The sequence below is a fragment of the Centruroides vittatus genome, unplaced genomic scaffold (genome assembly GCF_030686945.1).
Source record: "Centruroides vittatus isolate TY-2023 unplaced genomic scaffold, ASM3068694v2 contig_439, whole genome shotgun sequence".
In the NCBI taxonomy this organism is placed as follows: Eukaryota; Metazoa; Arthropoda; class Arachnida; order Scorpiones; family Buthidae; genus Centruroides; species Centruroides vittatus.
Genome location: NW_027122239.1, coordinates 2,904,706 through 2,932,646, shown reverse-complemented (window position 1 = coordinate 2,932,646; position 27,941 = coordinate 2,904,706). Strand labels below are relative to the sequence as shown.

The following is a 27,941-nucleotide window of genomic DNA, read 5'->3' as shown; positions in this document are numbered from 1 at the left end:
CAATGGTGCCCAATATTGTTACCCACACAAAATATTACCCAAGAAAACACAAACAAGAGCACAAAACACCACTGACCAGGTTCACTCTCTCCCTCTCATACTGATATCCTCATGCTACATGCTAACCATCTGTGTAAAATTTTAATTGAAAAAAAAAAATGTCTTCTTATCACAGGCCCTGAAAAAACTGCTGCAGAAATTTCTGCCTTATGCATGCAATCATACAATTTTTTTCCGTATAGTTGTATGTGTACAATTTTCTGCTCTGACGTCTTTTTTGATGACTTGACATCATCAAAAATGACATCATGGATGTTTGTCAGCTATACATGATGTAATGACATTTGCAGTCTGCAAATCACCAGAGCCTCGAATTCTTGGCTCTAAAAGGTTGCCTGGGGTGCTATAATGTTTTTATGACTTTATTTTATGCTCAAAAAGTGCAGAAAAACCATTTTCTGATCCTTCTGAAAAACCTTAGTGCTCCCATTATCTATTTTTAGCTGAATTCATTTCACATTAGTCCATGCTGTCAGAAAGTTTCAAGAGTTTCCTGCGGGAGCTGGCCAAGCACATTGTTCATAAACAAAACAATATTTTGTATGATGATGAAATTTTACACATGCAGAGAACATTATAAAGGCTTTTTCAGAATTGTCAAATTCAAGGCATGGCAATTATATGCAGCCTAGTGATAAGTGAAAAATCAGCAAAAATTGCTGCCTTTTGTATGTGATCCTTTAAAACAACTGCAGGTTAATATTTAATAGAAAAACAAATTTTTTTTAATGTAATATCTATTTAGAATATTTTTATATCATATCTAGAGTTTTATAAAATAATGTAAATGTAATATAATAATGATGTAATGTAATTTATCAATATTTCATTGAACCATAATGATTATCAAGTACCATTTTCTTAAAATTTTAATGGAGTTGGTATTTTACTCCATATGATTTGCTAGTGATAGCCAGATTTGGATGTTGTAATATGGAAAATCTCTACAGCTGTCCAAATAACAAAAGATTTTAAAATCAAACAAAATTAATAAGATCAAAATTTAATAATTAAATAATTTAACTTCAAATTTATACAATTTATCAAAAATTAGTAAAAGTTAAAATTGTTTTGTAATTAATAACTAAAAATACCTACACAGAAAAAATTAAACAAATAATTCTGTTATTCGTACCAATTAAATATATACAATGAGGCAGTTTCTGAAACAATCAAAACAGTTCAAAGTGCAAGTTCTTAATTTTACTATTAGTTTTATGGGCTGATATAGAAAAAAGCTGAAATCACAATATTTTCAATTAACTAATCACTTGTTACATTGTATGAAACTTTGTCTTGTTCTTCATACTTTGCTCTTCTCTATATGTGTAGATAGGTTATTATTAAAGATGACTGTTCTTAAATCAAAAAAATAAAGAAAACATAAAATTCAATGTTGTTTACAAGATCAATTTGTTAGTATAATAGTCAGTTTATTGTATACCAAAATTGCAATAATCAAAACAGTCTTATTTAATATATATAAGGTTCATTGTACTGTAATTTGCATTATTATCAGAAATTTATACAATTTCTTATTGTTTTATAAGAAATTGTTTTTCTTTGACATTCTGAACTTAAAAATTTTTGTTTTTATGAGTACATTCATTTATTCATAGATGCATGTTCTTTTTATGGAATTTTGAATTGATTTTTAAATAAAATAGTTGATGAGTAAGTTTTCAATTAGCCAAATTATTTTATTATAGTTTTATTCAAACATTTAATGTTTGACCAAGTCATTACTTCTAATGTTATTTGATATCATTAATTCTAATTTACTGTAATTAATGTAAGATTTTTATTTATTTTTAATATGAAAACTTATTGCACTTGAAATGAAACTACTATATTTTAACAGGATAAAGTTCTTCAGATTCGTTTGGAACATATCTGTCATGCTGTGGAAAAGAATGAATGGCCAACAATTCGTCCTAGTTTCCTTCAAAATTTTCCAGGTTTGACATCTTTATCCAGTTTATCTACTTCAGCTTTACCACCACCTACTAGTGCTTCTCCTAGTAGAGTTTCACCTGCACCTAGTATATCTAGCCAAGGACAAAGCAGTGAACCTACTCCTTATGCAACACCAGAACATACACCACACAGAGAATCATTTTTACCAGATATCCGTATTTCTCCCGAATTAGGAAATTCAAGTCATAAAAGTCCAAGTCATAATGTAAGTTAAAAATTATTTTTTTTAATTAGCAATATAGTGTATATTATATAACTTTTTACTATATGATCTAATAAGTAGTAGCTTTGTATTGATTTATTGTACAAAACAGTTGCAAATATGGAAATTGAATATACTGAAGGATAAATACATTGAGAAAATAAGGTTAAGAGATTGCAAAAATATATAATTGGAAATAAAAACATATTTTTCATTTATTTTATTTCAAAGTAAAAATAATTATTACCATTTACATATGTCATGGTTATTATTATTTACAAATCAGTGGTTTTTGTCTCTTACCTTTCTTTGAAAATTATTCAACAGTTCCTGGTAGCAACATACATTCTTTAATTAATTTAATCTTTGAAATTATTTTTTAAAATGAAATTAAACACACAGTTGATCTTGATTAGAGCACTTGCACTAAAATAATGAAGTGCATACATTATTTTTTCATGGAATCACTCAAGGAATATTCCTGTTACTGATCTTCACTTCTAATATTTAATGCTTTTGCAGTTTTTTTCTCTGTGGGAAAAAGAATAAAAATGTCTTAGTAAATTCTTTCTTATTTTTCTTAATGTATGATTGATTTATTTATGATGAAAGACTGAGAAAAATTATAATTTCTGATTCATATTTCTGCAAATAATAGCATTTTAATTTTCTCTTCAAGGGACAATTTTGACTTTGTTATTTTGCCACTGAACTTATTGTTTCTTAACACGTTCATGGCGTCAGTAGATAAACGTTTAGGCAGCTGCAGGGCGTTACGAGTCACTGGTGACTTGTAGTCTATTTTAATACAGGGCGGCACGAGTCACCCGTGCTTCATACTATTAAATTAATATATTTTATTGCATATAATAAAATAATATCAATATATCAAGTATGATGTTTGTAGAATAATGTTATCAAAACATGTGCGCCGCCCCACGGAAAAACAAGTAATTATGTCTGTAGCCCTAACTAGACATGTCCACGAGAGTCACACGTGCCTTGTAACGCTGTGAACGTGTTAAGTATGGTCTGCAGTCTGACCTAATCATGTTTCCAAAATGAAATTTTGTGCTGTTCAGTCATAGAAATGTTTTCATGCATCACTTATCTCTTATGTTAAGTTACCAGATAAAATACAGTATTTTGGTACACAGTTTATCATTATCTAAGATGATATTTACAAGATAAGAAGTGGATGGGGACATAAGTAGTTTTCAGATCAATAATTCTGAGAACTGCTGATTTGTAATGACAAATAAAAACTAATTAAGCATTTTTCATGAGTTATTTTTGTACATACATCTAAGAAACTGCAGAATACAATACACTAGCATGGTCTAACAGTTTACAATACAAATTGCATTAGAAGACATTTAAATAATTTTTAATTCTTTTATCTGATGTTTCATTATTTTTACTAATTTTTCTGCAAACAGGCAAATTTTAGTTTTGTGAATCTGGGGGGGGGGAATGATTGCAAACATGCAAAATGCTAAATATAGAACTTTAACCATATTTTATAGTTTCCTGTTTTAAACAAAAATGTGATATTTTACTTTACCTGTTATTTAGTAAGGTTCAGTAGAATAGAATTAATTCTATTATGTTAAATCTCACAAATCCTGAGAAATTTTTTACCTTTAACGTTTATTTGTTAGCTAAGATTAACATAAAAGATCATTTACAAGGCTACTCGATTAAATGCAAATTATACAAGGGGAAGCTTTTAGCTACGTCTAATCCCATTTCTGGGGAGAGAGAGTTCACAGTGTGCTAACAAACAATACCTTTTTGCAAGAATGGACGATATACCCCAAAGTATGGTGGACGCCAACGGTATGGAAGAGTCTGCAGCCGTTGAATGTCTACTCCGACGGGATCCAAGTCCTTTGCATGGAGATCGACTGGCACAAGTACAGAAATAACTTCCATGTGTGGATGCATGCTGAGCTTCCGGTAGCTTGTGCTTTTATAGCATTAGTGTGGGAAAGGGATTTGTTATTGACAATGACTTGCAATTCTTGACAACTAAGTGTCAACTTTCCCACCTAACTGTTGATAGTCGGAGGAGACCTCTGCTCCGATACTCCGCAAGGAGTTTTCTAAGGGGGATGTTTACAACAATTTCAAACAATAAAAAAAAAGGGAAAGTTTCCTTTCATTTAAAAATTCCCCTCTAAAATCTGCAGTCTCACATATATATTGCAGTAATTTTTCTGTAGTAGACAAAAATGTCTTTTTTTTTTCTACTGAAAAAGTTTCAAACCATCTACTCAGTGAAAATGTCATAATTTTACTGTTCTGACTTTTACAATAATATGTGGGATTTTTATTAACAGTGCACACACTCTTCTGCTGATTTAAATTTATGACTTTTTAATGGAGCTTCTATTTTAATGAAGACAAAGCCAAAATCTTTAGGGATGAGGTTTGTTGAGAAAGGAGACTGTGGATATATTTATCTAAACCTTTTTTAGTTGGAAGTAAATGCAAACGTTAAATTTCTTGCATAATTAAAGAATTTCTAGCAACTACATCAATATCAAATAAATGAACATTTTTAAAAAAGTATTTTAATAAATATTTTACTTTTATTATAAGTTATTTTTGTGTATATTTAATTATTAAAATAGCATTTAAATTCAGGTGCTTGTAAATTTAAAATTTTTCTTCTATTAGGATGATAGCATTAAAGTTCACAGAAGACGAAGAAGACGGCGCAGATTTGAAATAGAAGCTGAAAGAGGCAAGTGTCCTTAATTTTAATCATTGTGTGTTTTTTTTTATGTATAAAATTCATCATACAAGTCATCAAAAAAACTTATTTTTTTTAACAATTGTGATGTGAAAAAGGTATAATATATCACATCATGTAGCTAGTTGCAACTGATTTGGATTGAAAATAAATTAGGAAACTATTCTGTAAATTATTTATAATTAACATTTTTTCTGTTGATTTTCTACATTTTAAACATCTTTTTTCCTTTCTCTAGAATGAAAGCTTTAAATTTTAAAATGCGTACATATTTCAGTAAATAAGTCAATTTGATCAAATTTATTTAAGTATAGATATATATACATAATATGATTTTGGCTTACATTTCTTTTTCACATAATTTAGATCTTTCTAAGTGTTCCATCTTGAATTAAGACAGTTAGCAATAAAACAATTGATACCAAAATCTCATTTCAGCTGGCTTTGCTGGTAAATAGTTTGCATCAATTGTAATAAAATAAAAAAATATCAATAAATTTGCAAGTAAACAAGAAATTTTTGAATTTTGACTCCAAATGCAAAAATTAGCATACTAATGATTGTTGAAGTATGTCGTGGAATGTGTTTGGTATGGCAGGATGCTATGCAATGAGTATTATCCATAAGGAGATTTGATGTACAATGATCCTTATAGCCTTATCCATGTAGGGTTGAAGCCTTTATTAATGATGGGGCCATTCAGTTCTCATCAGTTCAGGAATATTTGAATCTTAGTCTACGTTGTCCACCAAGTAATCACAGCAAACTTGGATGGTTTACAAGCAAATGTCTGGTGGACCCACAAGACCAGATTTCATCTCTCCCATCTACAGAAGGTGTTTACAGTATTTACACATACTGTATGTCAGTGAAACAATAAAATCTGTAACATTTCAGATATAGACCCACCAGTGGCTGAGACCAAATTTTCTTCATGTATCTAACTTGCAAATAGGACCAGTTTCTTATAAAGTCTTCCCACAGAACATCCCCTAAACATTATATTGCCATATACCATCAACCTAGCCTATTTATGTGACCAAGGTTGTTTGTAGAGTGATATAACAAACATTGATACAGTTTGGCACTATTGTTATGGATTTCTCTGTGTACATTTTTATTCTAATAATTTATCTGTCAGAATCCCATATGATTGTGACTGAAACTAAAACTCAGAAACATGACTAAACATTATTTTATAGTGTTACATCTAAGAAATATGTCATAATCCAGATAATGTAGGCACAGATAAATTCATTGTTTTCAGACCTTGTAAAATTACTGCATTGTCACAGTAGATTAATTGCCTATAACATTTTAGAGAATATGTGGAAAAGTAATTTGTGCCAAATCATACTACTGGTTATTCCTAAATTTATGTTTTAATAAATATGATCACTTGAAAAGTTTTTCAAAAAAATTAATGAACTTTATAATTTAACATAATACATGTACAAAATATAAGAATAAATCATCAGTTTAAAAATGTGTGTACATTCATACTTTGTTCAATGTAATAACATTTTTTTTTTTTTTTAATTTAAATAAATACTATTAATTTTATAAAATTAATACAGTAAATAAAATTTTATTTAGAAAAATGTCATAAGATCACATTCCAAAATGCTTCAATATAATTATAATTTTCTGCAAAGAATTTGCTAAGTACTTTTTCTAACTTTGATCATAAATTTTTTGAAGTAGATATAAAATATTTAATATTATTTAAGCTAAACAAAAAAGGTTTGTGTAATAATTGATTTGAATTTCAAATACATATTATGTAACATACTGTATACAATGGAAAATGTAAAATCCTCGTTTTTATAAATTTTAGTTTTGTGAAGATATTAATATTAAAATGTACATATATTTTTAAAGATATAGGGGCTATACTTTGTTTTATATACAAGATCTAAAATCTTATTTATGATTTAAATACAGTATTTACATCTAATAGCCAAAATATTTTTCCCAAAAACATTTACAAAAAATAAAATAAAAAAGAAAGGAAGTCTGATTAATTCATTTATGAAATTAAGTAAAGATTAGTTCAGAATCTTATAGAATAGGAGAGGGATATGTCAGTTTGAATTATCTATATCAATTTAGCAAAAAAGTTTATTTATCATACAATTAAGAACTATACAAATAATTCAACAATTGTATACTTGCAATTTTTTTTTTTTTTTTTTTTTTTTTTTAAATTTAGTATTTACTGCTATTTAGTTATGTAACATTTTTGTAAGTTTCTATTATATAGTTTGATATACACACAGATTGTAAGCATAACTTCAATTTTTAACTTTGTGAAAACAGGCAACTGAAAGCTAAATTGCCTGTTTTCACAAAGTTAAGGATATGTGAGATATGCTGAGGTCAGGGGTTAATCCTTCCTGACCACTTACACTGCACAGGTTGGTAAAACCCGATCTCCTTGTCGGTTGGATGGCTTAGGAGAGCAAAAAGTGAGCGGGGAGGTTGCGAGCACATGGACAGGAATCTTTTTGGTGGCTAAGACACGTGGACTACGTGAACAATTAACAAAAGAACGTTTATTATACACTAATTTATGATACATATACCTAAACCTATGATTATATGCAGTTACATGAGGTTACAGATACACTCCTGTGGAGTGGCTTGGTAGAAGTTTCGATCAGCTGACCTAATGACCTACTCTGTCGCTATTTCTGCGGAGAGAGAGAGAGTTTACAAGACTTTATAGCTACCTCTAAATTTGATGTTCAAAGTAGATGACGTTCATTTGATCGGTGAGAGAGGAATTTGGAGAGAATTGGGTCTTCTTTTTGTTGACTTGTATGGGCCAGGACAGTCCATTCGTGGAGGTCCGTTGAACTTGGCACCTAGTCACTAATTCATTGATTCGTGGGACGACCGCCTGGAACTTCAGTGTCTCCACCTTTTATGCCTGATGCCTGGGAAAATGATCATGTGATCAACTATTGGCAAGTCGAAGGTTAATTCCCAGTATAAGTTTCTTCGATGACATTAATTATGGCTGCCCCTCTTTCATAATGAGATGTTTTCCTTTTGACATCTTGTTGTTACAATTTCTCTCCATTTGTTTATAGAGAACATCATTCAATCCGTTTTAGTGCGATGTTTTTTCTAACAATCGCTTTAGGAAATAAATATACAAAGTCGGAATTTTTGGGCGATATTTACTCATTTCCCTGCTCAGGCCCATAGAGAGCTGCAGGCTCACAGATATGTTTGTAAAGTTGAAGGAGTTAAACAATTGTTTACCTAGCTATAAAGTACCAGTCAAGTAATAGTGGTGATAACTATATTATTTCAACTATATAATATAAAATGCTGTGCCAATAGAGGATATGATTCACACTTATTTCTGATAAATGGTAAGATGATTTGGCCACCCCTGATCTATACATACCATGTTTATTATTATTATTTGAAACATCTATTTAAAAATGTATCCAAACAAAGACTAAAAGGAAAAATTATTATAATAATAATAATTCTGAACTTAATTCCTGCAAATACACTAATTACTATAATTACTACACTATTTCATTTTAATTATTGTAAAATATTTATGAGATTTATTTTTTGCAAAACTATCACAAATACAGAATGGAGAAATGCATTAAAAATGTATACAATTAGAAAATAAAACTTTACTACATGCTTAACTACTATATTCTTCTAATCTTATTTTCCCTCTCACATTTTTTAATGTATGTTGTGACAGATTTATAATAAAATCACAAACAACTAAAGGTGCAATTATTCTCCCTACAAATGATCTAGTGCTTCAATTTTGTCTTTTAGAGCAGTGTTTCTCAAACTTTTTGGACCGCGACCCCCCCTTCTGCACTTAAAAATTTCAAAGGACCCCCGAAGAATAAGTAAGTATGTGTCAAAAAACATCCCGGAGGGAGGGGGTTAGGCTCGTATTTAAATATTTATATTATTTTTATTATTTATATGTGCAATTTATTTAAGTAAAAATTATTTTATATATTTTTTATTTCTATTATTTCTAAACATGAATTCATAGTAAATTTATAAAATATTTGAAAAAATTGATCTGGCATCAATTTTTCAGCGACCCCCCCCCCCAAATATTTTTCACGACCCCCACTTTGAGAATCACTGTTTTAGAGGACACTAATTTTTTGGACATTTTGAGATTTTTCCAGTAGAATCTTTCTGTTTAGGTTACATTGTTGATTTAACTTAGTACAGGAAACTGATTAATACATATACAAATATATAGAACACCTTTATACCAATCACGACATAAACATCACTTTAATTAAACTTCAAAGGTCAAAAAATCAGCTGAATTTACTTGAAGTGATGTCTATTTGCTGATTTGTATAAAGGTGTTCTATACATCTGTATTGTTAGATTTTCTTCTGTACAGTAATACCTCGAATTTACACGATAGGTGGGACCGAGCTATAACCGCGTAAGTCAAATTCGCATAAGTTGATGTATAATTTTGTATATAAATTATTTTTAATTGGGGCCAAAGACTAAAGAAAACAATAATTTAGAAAAAAATGTTTAATAAAATCTTCGATAATACATATATATAACAAATTATATTATTAAAATCGTAACCCAAAGTTATTTTGATGTAGAAGGCTTCATAAAATTTAACAAATTTGTATGACGACTCAACGATTTTTTTTTCTCCCACAAAATTTCCTTGTAGCATGCTAATAATTTTTTTATTTCTCGTTTTGTAGAAGAAATGCGCTTTGCGTTGGTGTCTATATTTTCTAAAATTTGTAACCCCTTTTCATTTTTGTATCGAAGTCTTTAATAATGTTAACTTTACATTCCAAAGATAAAGTTTTTCTTTTTTTGTTTGATGCAGAAGAATCAGTTCTACTTTGCTTGGATGACATAGAAGAGTCTCTCAAGTCTCCGTAGATATAACAAACACGGAAATAAATAACAAAATAAATTGTAGCTATGCTTTGATTCTGCACGACATGTCAGAACATGTAAGCTGAACAATAGTGTGGGGGGAGTGAGTAATCAAGAGTTGCGTGGCGCTCAAACAAAAGACGAATCGACAAGATTTAAAAATCGCGTAAGTCGGGGTAGTGTAAGTCAAGGTATTACTGTACTTAAAAATTAACTAAATTCAATTCTTAAAGCATAAACTTTCTAGCATCACAATATATTCTAAGTATAGATGCCAAATTATTCTTCACTAGCATGATCTAATAGTCTTTGATACAAATTACAGAAAAAACTCATTTAAGATTGATGAAATAATTAAATGATTTTGAATGCTTTCATAAAAAGATTTAAAAATTAAAACAAATTTTAGTTTGTAAATATGCAAAGTGAATAAAAGATACTATGCTTATAATTATATACAATTATAATTAATTGTAATAAAATAATTTTAACTGTTCAATATTATTAAAATATATGTATGTATATTTTGGACTTTGTTTAATTATTAAATTTTCACAAATCAACTTAAAAATTTAATAATAATTTTTTGTATTTTTGTACAGCCAAGTTACGTGCTCTTTTATCTCAGAATATCCAGAATATTCAACATCACCAGCAACAATTACAACAAGTGCAACAATTTCTTACTCCATCATCTGCAACTTCAATTCTACAACCTCGTCTATGGAAAGAACACAGTGTAATTGAAGGAGAGAAATCGACTTCAAATTCCACATCTGTAACTTCTAGTTCTAATGGTCCTCCTCCAGCTCATCAGAATTCTGCTCCTCGTTTAACTACATCAACAGGAACTTTAGATCTACGTGTAAAACCATCATCATCACAATCTGCTACACTTACCAATTCAAATTCAGTTCAAAGAAATCAAGAAACAGGAAACTCTCCATCTTCTCCTATGGATTTAAGTTCAACATCATCTCCTTTTGGTATGTCCTCGTTTGAATCACAAAGCCCTAGTCAAAGAAGTAGAGGTGGTAGTTCACCATTAAATGGAGAAATGCGTGGTAGAGGACGAGTTCGCCCCCGTGGAAAGTTAAATGGTAGGGGTGGAAGTCGTATAGATGCGCTTGCATTGAATTTGCAAGCCAGAAAACAACAACAGATAATGGAAGAACAGCAGCAACAACAGCAACAAAGGCAACATCAATCAGTTTTACAAACCTCTTCAATTTTACATGAACTTGGTCAGCAAGAAAAATCTAGAGACACTGAATTACAAGATCATGAATTACAATTATTAAAAGAGCATGCTCAAGAATTACAGTTACATGGAAAGAAGGTATTACAAATTATGTTGTAATTTAATTCAAATTTATTATAGTAATGTATAATATTGTTGATAATTGTTGTGTGAATTTAGGGTGGTGGTAGTAGTAGTACAGAAGAAAGTGTACGCTTATTAAGAAATCGAAATGTATCATTGGGTTTGGCATCGCCATCAGTAGCTCATTCGTCTTCCATAAGACATGATTCAGATAATTCTGCATCAAGGAAACTTCATTCAGGTATTTACAATTTTGTTCTGTAAAGTTTGAATAATCTTAAATTTAAATTCAAAAAAATTAGAATTTTTATATGAAAATTGTATTTGTGTAAGTTTAAATTCAACAAATTAGTTCTATATCCTATTCTTAGAATATCTAATGTAAAGTAGTTTGTATTGAATACAAATCAAAAGGAGCCAAAAATGTTTTAAATATTAAAAAAAAATATTTTTGGTAACCTTGACAAGAATTTATAGATATATTCTAATGTTTATTTTTAGGAAACAAAATTGAAGAAAGACTTTCCAATAATCCATTCCTAACTGATCAAAACGCTGCTGTTCATCAAGATTTTAAGAAATGGTTAGAAGAACACCCAGAATTAGTAGCTGCTAATCCAAATTTACTAGCAGCAGCTGCAGCTATGGCATTCAATCCAATGCCTTGCATGCCACATGTAAATATTTAGTACTTTTTTTATTATCTAACATTTATTAATATTTAATATACTTTACTAATTTTTAATTACAAATCAATTAAATGAAAAAATAAATATCTTATGATCTTCATTATTTGTAGTAACCTTTTTAAATTATTTTTAGTATGAAGTAAGTTTAAGCTTTTATACATATCAGGAAAAAACTCTGCCTTATTCAAAATTATCAGTTGTTATAGACTAGGGAAAAAAATTCTATTATTATTAAAAGATATATTTAGAGAATTTATTTTTTAAATGAAAAAACAGGTACATTAAGTTAAAAAAATTTGAAGAATAAACAATAATTTTTTAATTGTAACTAAATTAATCTATGTGAGAAGAGACACAAGGGTGTAGTTCTCATCAGGCCAATTTTAATGCAAGACTGATTACCCAGAAGACAATTCTTAATGTGAGATTCCGGGGAGGTAAGAGGAAGTCGTATCTCCCTTTCCAGCGACTCACTTGTCAAGGATGACGATTTCGTTTTGTTACGCGTCGCGCGAGTGGAGGAGGAGGAAGGATGGGGTCGACAATAAGGCGAAGCCGACAGTCAAGAAAGACACCATTTTTATAACAAACAAAAGATTTATTAAAATCGAAACGAACAAAACTACACTTCTACCCTCATATACAAAAGGGGGGCCGGAGAGAGAGAGAGTTTACAAATATTCGTTCATACCTCTATAAATTCCGTAATAGATGAAGTCCGGTGAATGTCCCTTAGGTAAATATTAACTCAGAAGTGATGATAATCTTCGGGATGACGGAGAGTCAGTTAATTGGACGGTGGCACGTAGAACCTTAGAAACTCGTAGACTGGACAATGGCACTTAAAAACTTAGAAACTTTCGGGTTCGGTCGATGGCGCAGTGCACTTCGTAATGGAGAGACGATCGGAGAGCCCTTAGGGGGAAGGAAGTGTCTTTTATAGATTCTTGATGAGAAAATCAGTCACGTGATCGACAGTGGATTACAATTAGGGCCATAGGTGTTCCTGGAATTCAAAACAAATGACGAATTCGGACGCTAACTGTAAATTATCGTGCAAGTTGATCTACCTGCTGCGAGGGAACAATGGCTTATTGACAGTTAGGGGACGATTGTTGCCAGTCAAGAGTCAACATTTTCTCGGTTACGGAATTTTGTTGATTAAGCCGTTGTATAACAGGAGTGAAATAATTTAGAAATTTAGGTTCTTAACTTCCAGATTTCACATTAAAAACTACTTGCATTTCAAGCCCAGCACTTATTTGGCTCCTCTTCAGATTATTATAATTTATTTATATTAAAAAATTTTTATTCTGTAATGTATTTTGTGCATTGTTTGTAAAAACCAATACTAAATATGTCAAAGTAAGTCATTTATTTATAATTATAATCATTATCTACAGATATAAAACTTTTATTTCATCCAAATGTTTTCTAAGCTATGTTAATTTAAAACAGTAGAAGGAAATATTTGATTGTGTTTACAAAATTTTAGTACAGATATTTATCAACTGAAAGCTATAGATTGATAATACATTTGAATTTTTTCATTTTAAATTTACCTGTGTTTTTGAGTTTAATATTTTTTTAATACAAAGTAACTTAATGAATTAGATGAAATAAAATAGAATGATGATTTATATTACTAGTAAAATTTATTGTTGCATATGATTATATGTTATGAAAAGTTAACTACATAATAATCTTATTTAAAATGGGAATTCACTGATGTAAATAAATTATGCTTCATAATTAATATTTCTTCAGAAATTGAAAAAATATTTGATTACACACACAATAATGCACAGTGTTATGTTTTTAAGTAATAAAAGATGTTTATTAAGAAATTTAAATAAATGAAGACTTCTCTATCAGATATACAGGGTATCCAAGAAAGATCTTTATTATTATATGAATTCATAGCACAAAAGTGAATTGGTCTATAGAAATGTTTGCAGTAAAGAAAGAATAACTTGAAAAGTTTTTTTTAGCACAAATGCTTATAACTATGCTAGTGGCTTGCAGAATTAAAAACAGTGACAATACAGGAAAAGTGTAATTTGTAATGTTATTAGCTGAAGCAAAATTACTATAATTGTGCAGAGAAAGTATTGCAGGAACTATGGAAAGACACCACCAAATATCCCTTCAATTTATTCTTGGATGCAAAAATTTAGTGGCAGATGTTTGCCCCTTAAAAGATTATGGTCACCGATCAGCTTCAAATAAATCTTCTATTTGGATATTACTGTTCCTAGCAGCCTATGCAAGGGTAGTTCATCCTGTTCAGATATCCATTTTATATTCATCTGAACTGTCTATAGGTGCTACTTATGTAGTATTTCAGCCCTCCTTTTTCTGTCATTCAATACATATTCTTGCTTCTTTTTAGCTTGATTTAATTTGTCTTTTTCATTCCTAATGTAGTTATAAAGGTCATAAGGATGTAAAGTAGACTCTTGTGTCATTCCATTAGTGCTTGTAAGAATCAGGCCTGTCAAGATTGGAATTTCATAATAATTTCAGACAAAAAAAATCTTTTCATGACATATGTTCCTTGCTCAGTGTAGGTGTGTTTATTTGTGGTGATCCTGAAGATGAGAATTTTGTTTTGTACAAAGATAATTCACATTCTTATTGTTCTTTATTTTCTCTCATTGTACTATCTGATTTGCATTATTATCCAATGCCCCTTTAATGCCTGAAATTGACATAATTGGTGTTACCACCAAATGATACATGCAACAAACTGAGGATGGAACACTAGTAGTCTGCCACTTCTCATAGCAGTGAATTATTGTCCTTTGCCAAAACATTATATGCAACAGTTTTAGAACAGCTAATAAGGGCAGCAATTTGTCTTCTCTACTGTGACAGTAAGTCTGAAGGACATTGAATTTACCAAGATTGCAACCTTGCAGCATAATGATTATGCTGCTGGAATTATCTGTAATACATTTAGTCATGCATTTTTTAATTTTTCACCTTACTCTGTAATGTGCCTAACCCAGTATAATAAGTAATTCACCATATCTGACTTGTTCTAAAAAGATTTAATGGTCTTATATTAAGCAGTCAGCATAATTTCTGTTCTTGTTACTTAATTTACTTTCAATAAACAACAAAAATTTCATAGTGTATTCCATCATAAGAGTATTATTTTTTAGGGATGTATTTGCATTTTTTGCTCAAAAACAGGGAGGTCTTATAGTTTTGAAACAGACCTTATTGATGATTGACATTCATTACAAATTTTCTAATATATATTAATATTAAGATACATGGTTTTAAGTGTTTGTATAAATTAGCAATTGTATTCAAATCCTTCTTGAAAAATTGTGTATTGTGTGATGTGCTGTTTATTTGAAGATGATTGCACAGTTAGAAACAACAGGTTTTTTTCTTGAGTACATATTTTTTTTTACAAAATTAAAAGTTGGGCTGTATTTTGCTAGAAATTTAGTCCATAATTATAGTAAAAACTGAAAATTGTTTTCATTCTGATATAGACGGAACTGCTTGAATTACCTGATAGTAGAAGAAGAGGTAGGAGACCTCGTATCGATCCTTCAAAGTTGGATTATGAGAGGCTTACAGGAGAGGAAAATGTTTCTGTAATAAATAGAATCACTGGTAAAAAAGTATGTTACATTTTTTATATAACTTTTTAAAGTAATGATATATAAAATCCTAGTGTCGACAATAGGATTTTATACAATACATTTAACAATAATAATGAAATAATAATTAGCAGCAGATAAAGTACATACTGTACAAATGTCATCTTTAACAATTTTATTTTCAGTACTATCTAATATTGTGCAAAGGCTTATTTAAGAATTTAAATACTCATAAACCAAATAACCTCTCAGAAGAATGAAATAAATTGTTCCTAGATCTGTAATTTGATAATTTTCACTTACATTGCAAATACTTAAACTTGTATGGAGTATCTGTAGTTAGTTATTAATACATCAAACAACTTTTCATGCACAAGGGGAAAAAAGTGTGTATTTTCAAAAGTTATCTGATGTTTGGTGTGTATAATGGATTATTCTAACAGGTGGAGGTCACAATGTAGTTATTTGTGTGTATAAACCTTTATCCTGCAAAAGAAGAAAGCATGCTTCTCAAACATTTTCAATAAAATCAAAGTTAAACAAATTCCTGAGCAACAAATTAGTATGATTTGCAGAAACTTTCAATGAAGATTCCATGGCTCAGTGGCAGTGTGTCTGACTGCTAATTTCTAATTGCAAGATTGCTGGTTTGTGTTTCTGTGAGTGAACTTTTTTTTCAAATCAATGAAATTTTTACATCAAGAATTTTTACAACATTGTCTTTTTTTTGTTTGTTTGTTTTTTGTTTATTAAAAATGTGCATTTTCTATTCCTTGACAGTTCATTTTCAGAATTGTTTAAAATAACTAAGCCAGAACCATTTTGAGCAGCAAAAATTTTTTAATAATTAATGTTTTCAGATTTACAATAGTCCATTATTATTTATTAAAAAGTTCTGTGTGCTCAAAAAAGGTTGTGAGTGAACTTAGTTACTGTTTGACAGTTACCATATTAGCCCGAATATAACGCGATATTTTTCGACCATTTATTTTCCGTTAAAAAATCGACTCGCGCTAAATTCGGGGTTTAAGTAATGGAATGTAATATAAACAAGGACATTTTCCTACAGATTGAAACGCGACTGAACATCAGACCTAGCTTGATCGACCACTTCAAAACAACCATGTGATCTAGTTAGTAGGCCTGCACTTTTGTTTGCATAGCGCTACTATAGTAAGGCTATGTCTCCGCTTGTTCGAAGTTCATTAGTCATGTGATTTTTCAACCGCCTTTTAGTCACGTGGGCTCTCACAGACGCCATTTTTTATCTTAAAATTGTGAAATTTTTGGCTTTGCTCGAAAAATTATTATTACATCTTTTTTTCTTTATTTTCTCTACTTTTAAACAATGTAAAATATTTCTATATTGACAAAAATGCTTTATTTGTGTCGAATTTAATGTAATTTGATATGTAAAACGCAAAAAATAAACATATCAAATTTCAATTCGCTGTAATTTATCTCATGTTTCACCGATTGCCATCAGGTTTGTTTGTAAATGGGGAAGAAATATGACTCATTCAAGTTAAGTCAGTAGAAATTTCGTACTACTGCGGAAAATTTGTCAATAGACCCGCTTTACCCCCTAACGCGAAAGTCAATAATGAATAACGGAAGTCAATGAGTTCTCATTCTGAAAACAGTTCAGATTCTGAATAAGCATTTCCGTTTTTTGTTGTTACTTACGTAATATTAATTTTGTTTTACATTACTTAATTTTATTGACATGAATGTAACCTGTGTTATTAGCTATAAATACCTAAATAAATGCTTATCTGATTGAATTTTACTTTCTTTGAATTCTTTTATGAGTATTATTTTTTTTTCTAAATATCTTTATGAAAATTTTGGAGTCGCGTTATATTCAGGCTAATACGGTATTTAAATATAATATAAACAATAAGAAAAAGTGAACATTTTTAATTTGAAAAAAAAAAATAGTCAAAATGTATAAACCCATGTAATTTACAAATACTTCATATCAAAATTGCATTGATTTGGAAAAAGTTTACTCACAAAGATGCTTACCAGCAATCTAGCAATTATCAGTCAGGCATGATGCTACAACAGAATCTTCACTGAAATATTTTTCAAAGTATACTCATGATTTTTTAACTTCTGAAATATTTTCAAGAAATTTGAAGTGTACTTTCACCCTTTTCTCGATAGAAGTTCATACCAAGGCTTATCCACACAAACTTTAGTCATCATACTTTTCAATGATATGTCAGGTCCTCTCCTTGTAAAATTAGGTTGTACACAGAGATAATCATAATACATAAAATATGTTTATACTTAGCACAAATAATACATATAATTTTTTCCTTCATTTTATTTACATGAAATACATAATATTCTGTTTTTATTTCATTAGATAGAACTGAGTTTTTGTATTTAATAGAGTAAAACATAAAATGCTTCTGTTGTTTTTTCTTTTTTTAAAGGAATATTAAATAAAAACAGTTTTGGGATATTTTCAATAAAGAATTCTGTTATATAAAAAATTTATAATATTGCTTTGATATCTGAAATTATAAGTACAGTTAGTAAATGTCATATGTAAATCTTTAAAAATGGTTAATCACATTAATTTTTAATATTATATAGAAAATATTAATTTAATTAATAATCTTTATTTTTTAACTAATAAAAACAAACAGAAAATAAAGAGGTGTTAATCAGTTCATATTTGTTTGAAATTCAGAATCTGGCATGAAAAATTAAGATTATAGTATTAAAATTTTAATAAAGAAACTATAATCTTATTAGTTAAATGTTAAGAATTGAATGTAACATACACACAACTTGCTACGATGTGATGACATTGCTAATTCATGCTTTGTTTAACAAATATAGTAGATAATAATATATAAATGTTCAAAGATAATTTCCTAATTAGTAATGCTTTTTTGTCAATTATTTTTAGACATTCTAAAAGTTGATTATTTCCTCTTTAGAATATTTTTAAATGTAATCATGGCAAATATTTCAGATTGTTTCATCTCCTAAAACTGTTTGAAATGATGAATACACTAATAATTATTAAATTAATTAAGTTGTTTGAATATATATATAAATACACTTTAATATCTTAATCCATTTTCAAAAGTTTTGAATTCTTTTCTATATCATACAAAATTCCTGTAGCACTGTCTTTTAGCAGTTTTAATGTAGATAGCAATATTAAAAGAAATCAATTTGAATGTTTTGAAAAATTGGATTTTGAGAATGATCAAATTAAAAACTTACTGAAAATGGATATGAGAGACAAAACTAAAAGATTTGGGTGTACTGTTTGCATTTATTAAGTTCCAGTAAACCGTGAGTAATAAGTTTTTGTTTTATGTTGTTTATAATAAAATCTGTAAATAAGAAATGAAATTAATCATCTATTTTATATCTTTTATAATATATTAGTTACATTATAAAATAATTAAATAATGTTTGATTGTCAGTTAAGTGCATAATCATTTATTTTAATATATACATTATGGAATACAGATATTTCTGATTAGATCTAATTTTTATTTTTAAAAATTTAACGAGTTCTATTTTTTAAATGTTTGAAGCAATTAAAACATAAAGATGATTAAAAATTGGGCTCTTTGAATATTGATAATCTATGATATTCATTTATTTATTAAATTAACTTTGACTTCTAACTGAAAATGTTCTGATAAAATGAAATAAAATGAAATTGCTTAGTTTTTTATCTGGTTAGAACTGATCATTGTTCTGTTAATACACTTATAGTTCATAAGTTGAATAATCAAAAACATCAATTTCTTTTATGTAAAGTATATCTGATATAAGACTGCAAAATTCAAAAAAACATCAAATGGTATTTGTAATCCATCATTATTTTACCTATATGATTAATAAATTTTTAAAATTCAAAGATCTTTTTAATTACTTGAATATTTTTGTATATTTATTCATTGAGAAACTTGTTACATTATTAGTTGTGTGTGTAAAAAAAAAAAAAAAAAATGTGTAATTTACAAATTGTACTGTACATAGACTAAAAAATTTTTTTATATATTATAAATATTGTATAGATCACAATAGATAACCAACATAAATTCTAGAAAAGTTAATTTTTTACCTGAAAAGTTATCTTTAGTGTCAACTATGACTGGAATCATAAAAATGGATGCTGTTTTTTAAAACTAATACTAATATTTTTAAATGATTTTAGTTTGTTGTTATAGTGATTTTTTACCCATTTTTGTTATAATATTCTATTTGCAGATAACAGGGAGTAAAGCTCCAACTCTAAAGCATCTGGCAGATTGGTTAGAAAAGAACCCAATGTTTGATGTTGATCCTAAGTGGGGACCTCTTGTGCGTGATAAAGTATGTTTCAGAAAATGTAAAAATTTTGCAAAATATAATAATGAATGACGGATCAATATCATATGACTGATCCAACTTATTACAAAAAGTTATGTTTAAATCTGAGTGAATTCCGTTTTAAGCATACCTTTTACTAAATGGGGTTATCTGAAACACTGCCTTAAAATGGATATAATGTTAACTTTTTGTAGTCCTTTTTCAGGTCTATGTTCTTCATGATTTGTTTTGAAAAAATAATTAAGAATGGTTCTAATAGCATGAGATATTTTTCCAATCAAAAATAGTTAAGAATGAAACATCACAAAGTTATTCTGACAGAGGACTACAGAGAGTAATGAATTAAAATTGCTAATAAAAATTGGCACTTCTATGCCATTATATACATATTTTTTTTTATGTCATTCAGCTACATCATCAATACAGCTAATGTTGTAACATTATGATGTTTCAAAAATTATATAATCATGTTTATAAAACAATATTTAATATGATTTTTCCATAAAACATTTCATAATCAGTTCAATCATAGAATTTTCTAAGATTATAAATAGATTATATATTATGCTGCATATCAGTTATCATAAGAGATAAATTTACCAGAAGACTACTTTCTTGATAATTCGGATATCTAAATACTGTTAGAGAAAGATCTGAATAGAATTTTTTATCTTGCTGTCTTCACCCAGCAAAAGTGTAAAGTCAGCACTTAATGTTATTTTTAGACAAATAATGTGGTGAAAATGTGGAACTTCTGGTTACTTTCTTACATTTTAATTCTTCAGGTCTAACTGCAACTTATTATTTTTAAAGTTGGGATGCCTCAATCTAATTTAGTTCTGATATATAGTATTAAATATTGCCTATTGTAAGAAAGTTTTATAAGTTTTTTACAATATATATGATAGAAAAGAAGAAATATTATCTCTGTATTATTTGCATCATTGTGAAAATTGATTTCAAAGATTTTTTTAAATGAATGAATGAATGAATTTTTTTTTTTTTGAAATGACAACAATGAAGACTCTTCAAATAGAAAAATTTATTTTAAAAATAGCATTGCTCTCTCAATATTATCAATATTATAAATAGTGATAATTCTAGTTAAAACTGCTGGAATAAACATTTTGAAAAATATATAATGCATTTTAATGAAAGTGAATATCAGAAATGAATGAATCAAAGATATCTGTATAATAGGAATAAGTATAAAGGTATCTTAAAAATTTCATTATATTTTACAAAATTTTAAAAAAATACTATTAACTTTGTTATCTAGGTTGGCAACATACTGAAAGTATCAAAGTAGAAAGTAGTTTAAGAGGAAAGAGGAAAAATTTTGTTCTAATATCAATTATTAACATATAAAAAAAAAAAATTGCATGCATACTTCATTATTCATTAATGTTTACCCTTACTTTTAATATTATATATATATATTAATATATATATAACAAAGGAAATTAATTTTTCTAAGTAGAAATTAAAACCATTTGAGATTCCTGTTACTCGAGATAACTTTGATATGAAATAAATTTTCATGTTTAACATATGCATATAAATCTTTATTAAATACATAGTAAACACATTAAAATATCTTTATGATTTTTCAATCATTTTTAAAAAACACTTACTTTTAAAACTTTGTATCTTTTTGTATTAAAGGCTTCTCCTTTTACTTATTTTTATCTGCAATGAAAATTATAACTTTAGTTTTAGAAAAACCGAGAATTCAAATGCTTTCAAATTCAATTCATTATTCAAATTCAATTCAATTCCCTATTAGAGTTGTCAAAATAAAAAAAAAATAATAATCAGTATATTTTAGCATGAGAGCTCATCATTAAGTTTTCAAGCACAGAGATTCATAAAATGGTAACATTTATTCTGAACAGTTCCAGCTATTAGAAGATATAATTTATTGTTCATTCTATTGGCACGCTATAATGATAATAAATATATTTAATAATTTATAAGTAACAGTAACAATGGAAGGAATTAATGGATAAATAAATTAGTCAGTGCATCTTTTTTGCCTTTTTATATTTTAAGAAATATATTGTGAAATGAAGGGTCTTTTTCTTAATGGCAAGTTGTTTGCAAGTAGTAAGGGAATCTCCATCCTTCTTATTAATGTTTTCTCTCTCCTTATTTTTAAATGAAATTTGTCTAAAAGCCCAAAGATAATGTCATTCAGAAGTTATCAAATCAAAAGATGTAATAACTTCTTATTGGAACAGGACCTGACATACTTTTTTGGTTATTCTACAGATAAATTGCACACTGGTCAAAAAGAATTCTGTTAGCAAAAAACTCTAAAATATTTACTTATCACTTTAGATTTAGTTTTGAAGCAAAACAAGAAAGAAATCTATATAACTGTGACAAATGAATTATATTTCCATATGACAAAAAATAGCTGACTTAAATTTTAAAGAAAATGTGCGCTTCCCATACTGCAAGAAAATCTTAGTTCTAAATATAAATTCTGCAACAGTCTTAAATATGAATTCTGAAATAGCTTCAGTTAATGATGATTGGAATCATTTACATTTTCTGAAATTAAATCAATATTTCATATTGATAAATTAAATAACAGGAAATTGGCAACCATATACTATATTATTCAGAAGGATAGTCAATTTTTTCTAAAACTTATTAGTATAAGGAAAAGAAGAATGAGAAACAGCTGTTCAAAGAAATCATGTCTTACAGTTTGTCATTTTTTATAATTTAATATATGCATTAAATATTCAGTCACCTTAGCAAAGAGAGAACTTCACCAAACTAGATGAAGAAATACTAAATAATATAAAATATAGAGCTGAAATTATTGGAGGATAAAATGGTAAAGACACTCTTCTCTTTTTTAAACTCTAAAAAAACCACACTAGTAAGGTTTCCTCTGATTTCAGGAAGATTAGAAAAAGACCTCTCATCAAGATAGACAAAAACTGAACAGACTAATTCCAGATATCTTTGTATAATTTATTTATTTACTGATTGAGATTCCTTCATGTTTTAGTTTTTGTTTTGTAGTTAGATATAGATTATAAATATATTCATAGATATTAGTGCATTATTATTAGAATGCCAATAGAATGCAAGGAGTTTGTTTTTAATTTCTGAACACTATATGTAAAAATCCTTATTCCTTTTTAATTGTATGAATTATTCTCAGAAAACATTCCTGTGCTTGAAAATATATATTTTAGTTTGCTAACTCTGGTAAAATAATGAATTAGTAATTCTTATTATACTTCTTATAAAGCAACATTACTACAGCTTCTGGAATGAGTAGGAATTTTTCTTGGGTCTTTGTTTCATTCTTTCTCTCCCTGTTATCTGCACTTTATCTCAAAATTTGGGCATAATGTATTATAATCTTTTCCCCTCATTTTCTAAATTTTTCATGCTGATGAGAGATCTATAAAACTGTAATATGCCCAATTAAAATGCTTTTATAGCTGTTTAATTAATTAGCAAAATATCTTAAATAAGCTAATCCTAGTTCATTGATTATATTTATATTCCATAATTTATTCAGTCAATAGTCATTAGAGTTAAATATATGATTTAGTTTTTACAATATTTATATTTTTCTATAACCTAATCAACATTTGGTTGTAATTGAATTATCTTTATTCAGAACTATATGGAGCAGTATACTTTGAGGTGACATCTAGAATAAGCAAAGAAATTGAGATATCTTTCAATTACTCTACTAATAATGATGTGAATGGCAAGGAAAGCATCAGTGATGCTTGTCATTTTTAAGCTATATCACACTAATTTTAATGTGAAATGATGTAATAATTTCAAGGACAATAACTAACATTGCAAATTTTTTAACAATATTGTTTGTATGTACTGTAAAGTGGGGAGCAGAGCCAAAAATACTGACCTAAAAACCCATTGTGCATCTGACAAGAAGTTACATCGGAAGTTTGCTATCTTATTTTTGTAGAGATAAGGCAGAGGATACATTTTTAGAGGTCTTAAGCCAGAAGTTTCCCCATTATTGCTTTAAATGACTGGAAATATCAATAGTATTTTTCTAGTGTGCTGCCAAAAACCAGACTAAGAGTTGGACCCTGCAAAGAAGTATGATGCTCCCTACTTTACCAGTAGATCGTCATTTTCATTGCTGAGCAATTCTCTCATATTTCAGCACCCACAAGAAAAACTTCTATTGCAAGTAGCCAGTTTGTTGAGATGCAAGCAGCACTCCCAGACAAGTGCTACTATAAACTAACTTTAAAGCAGTCTGATTGTCAGAAACAATGTAGATAGCTTTATTAAAAAGACATCTACATAAAATAGTGCAAATGCAGCAAATTATAGCTAGCAACTCTTCTTGAAATGTAGTAGAGAACTCACCCAAAGGGCAAAGTCCTTGATACTATATTTACACAAGGAGAGTTAACCTCTCAATGATCAAGCCTTTGAACCTGTTTAACTATTTTCATTTGAACAGAATTGTATTAGCTAATCTTGATCAATATGTTAAGATTAACTCACTCGAGAAAGTGTGTTAAATAAATTAGTGATGTGAGTTATAGTATTAGTCATCTGCTGGAATTAACAACTGAAAGATTGACTTCATGTTAACCTAAAACAAGTTTATTCTGTATGAACACTAACTGGGAATAACAAGAATATAGGTCAAGATAATCAGGATAACATAGTATAACTGACCATCCCACAGATGTCAGCTCTATGCCACTATTGGTTATGGATTCATTTATAAATCAGACTAAATTCTGTGGATGAAAGGTTATTCATAAGACAATCACGACAATTAGGAAAAGAGACCAAGTAACTTGTTAAACATAAATTCTGACAAAATGTTATTGCAGTTTATCAACATGTTCTTTTGGTCAATTGTCTTTGTTAAGAAACATGATCTGAGAATAAGTTGTCTGTTATCTTGATCATATAAAAGGGTCTTCTTGCCTCAGCCTGGATAAACAGGTGAAGGGGGAAAGGCTCAATAGACCCTCAAGAGAACTAACTTGACATGGCCCAAGTAATAGCTAGTCGTGTACTATTTTGCAAAGCTTTCTAGGCCATCAAATTAAAGCAGTGTAACCAATTTTGGGTTAAACCACTATAGTAAAAACCCAAAATAAAACATTTGTGTAAAGAAAAAAAGAAAACTAACTAGTTATCTAAAGTAAGAATTGATGTAGGCTAATAGTAATAATAAAGACCACGAATACCAAAAATCAACAAGTCAAAGGAAGTAGGAAAAACACTAAATTATGTAAACATTCACTTACTACCACACTACATTCATTCAATTTCTACACTCTCAGACATTCATACATTAGTTTATGCTGGGGCAGTTGCAGTTGTGACACACCATGGACTGAAAATACAATCACAGACAGAATTGTATTTTCTGTGTATCTATCACAAGCCTGCCTGGCAGAAAAGAATAAAAACATAAATAAATGACATTAGACAGCAATTAGGCAGGCTGACACAATACACTAAAAACAACATAACACCAAAACTAAAGAAACAGCTCAAAAACATTTTCAAGAAAAAAAAAAAAAAAAAAAACATGAACATCACAACACACACTATACAGAATACATCGACACACTAAAACAAAAACTCGCAGCCAAAGCACATAGACTCAAAAGATACAAAACATGTACACTACGAAAACAACAAAATAAATTATTTACAAACAATGAAAAACTCTTTTACAGACAAATTAATAACAAAGCAAACACTGATACACAGCACAGTGGCACACCAACAGAAGAAGAACTCACAACTTATTGGTCTTCTCTTTGGTCTAGTGCTGTCACGCACAATGCTGATGCAGGCTGGATCGAAGAGGAGAACAAAAACTTGCACAACATACCAACTATGCCCTGTGCTGAAATAAACATACATGATTTCCAATACACTGTTAACAGAACACACAACTGGAAGACACCTGGTGTAGACAACATTCACAATTTCTGGTACAAAAAGTTTACATCACTGCACCAGGAACTAGCTAAACACCTAACACACATCATCTTCAATCCACAAGACATGCCAAAATTCCTTACTCTAGGTTTCATGTAGGTGATGCCCTAAAACAACAATACCACAGACCCCAGACAATACAAGCCAATTACATATCTTCCAACACACTACAAATTATTGACATCCTGTATCGCAAACAAAATATACAAACATGTTGAAGAACATGACATTCTTAAGGAACAACAAAAGGGTTGCCGTAGAAATCATAGGGGATGCAAAGAACAGTTACTCATAGATTCAGTCATTCTATGGCAAGCACACAAACAACACAGAAACATACACATGGCATATATAGACTACAGAAAAGCATTTGACAGTGTTCCACACAGTTGGCTGCTACATATTCTACACATGTACAAAATACATCCATCACTCATTGCATTCTTCCAAAACACTATGCAGCACTGGAGAACAACAATACATCTCAGGGTTAGTAACACTTCCATACAAACAAACCAAATATTTATTAGGCGAGGAATTTTTCAAAGAGATTCCTTGAGTCCTCTCTAGTTCTGCGTAGCGTTGAACACATTACATCCAATATGGTTACATTATCAGACATGAAAAACAACACAGTTTACACTGTCACATCTCATGTACAATGACGATATAAAACTTTATGCATCCACACAAAAACATCTTCATCAACTCCTACAAATCACACATTCATACACCAAGGACATACAAATGGAATTTGGCCTAGATAAATGCAAAACACTTCACATAGAAAAAGGAATCCTGAAGAAAGGAGATTTTGCACTTAGAAATGGAGACATTATTGAATCCATGGAAGAGGGCAAGTTCTACAAGTATTTAGGATTCCAACAGGCCAAACTAACAGAACATGCACAAATAAAGCAAAGATTAATTAAAGAATACCAAAGTAGGTTAAATGCTATTCTCAGAACAGAGTTAAATGCAAAACACACAGTTAAAGCAAGAAACACGTGTGTCATCCCAGTACTCACTTACTCTTTTGGAGTTGTACATTGGACTTGCACAGATCTCGAGCAACTCCAAAGGAAAACAAGTACAACACTTAATAAGCATAAACACATCATCCTAAATCTGTCACAGAAAGATTAATCCTTCCATGTAAAGATGGTGGATGTGGCCTTATAGACATAGTTAACCTTCACTACAAACAAATACAGACACTGTGAGAGTTTTTCAACAGAAAACAAGAAACATCACAGTTACATAAAGCAGTAACTCTAGCAGACTCAAATAACACACCAATTAAATTTACACTCACAACATATAAAAAGCATAGTCACCGTTAAGCAATCATGGGCTCAACAGGCACTCTATGGCAGGCATCCTTATAACCTGGCCCAGGATTTTGTTGATAAAACTGCATCAAACAGCTAGTTAGCTCAGGGATGCCTCTTTGGGGAGACAGAAGGATTCATGATTGCCGTACAGGATCAGGTCATAAATACTAAAAGCTACAGAAAACACATACTCGAAGATACAACACTCACAAATGACACATGCAGAAAATGTCGCATCATGCCAGAAACTTCCGGTTGCAAGTGCTCTTGGCACAGACAGATTATTTACACAGACATAATCAAGTAGCAAATATAATACACCAAGAGCTTGCAAACAAACACAAATTAGTAGACATCCACGAACTATACTACAAATACATTCCACAGACAGTATTGGAAAACAACATGCACAAAATGTACTATGACAGAGCCATAATCACAGATAAAACAATTTACCACAACAGACCAGACATCACACTCATTGAAAAACACAATAAAATCACATACATTATAGACATATCCATTCCAAACACTCACAATATACAAAATATATGCACTGAAAAAATTAGCAAGTACACAGAACTCACCCAGGAAATAAGGCATCTATGGAGGATGGATAAAGTGCTTATTGTACCTGTTGTTCTCTCCTCTACAGGTGTGATACCACACACACTACACAAATGCCTGGGAACATTATAATTGAATAGAAA

At 29.3% G+C, this 27,941-nt stretch overlaps 1 protein-coding gene across 1 annotated transcript in view; it reads left to right on the top strand.

The window, feature by feature from the left end:
- The window catches only part of LOC136977036 (chromodomain-helicase-DNA-binding protein 7-like), a 187,579-nt gene that overhangs the window by 153,035 nt on the left and 6,603 nt on the right, over positions 1 to 27,941 (top strand). The window contains 7 exon segments of the mRNA XM_067272465.1: positions 1,922 to 2,242; positions 4,922 to 4,988; positions 10,526 to 11,262; positions 11,344 to 11,488; positions 11,749 to 11,924; positions 15,446 to 15,577; positions 19,808 to 19,912. Coding sequence (XP_067128566.1) covers positions 1,922 to 2,242; positions 4,922 to 4,988; positions 10,526 to 11,262; positions 11,344 to 11,488; positions 11,749 to 11,924; positions 15,446 to 15,577; positions 19,808 to 19,912 — 1,683 coding nt within the window.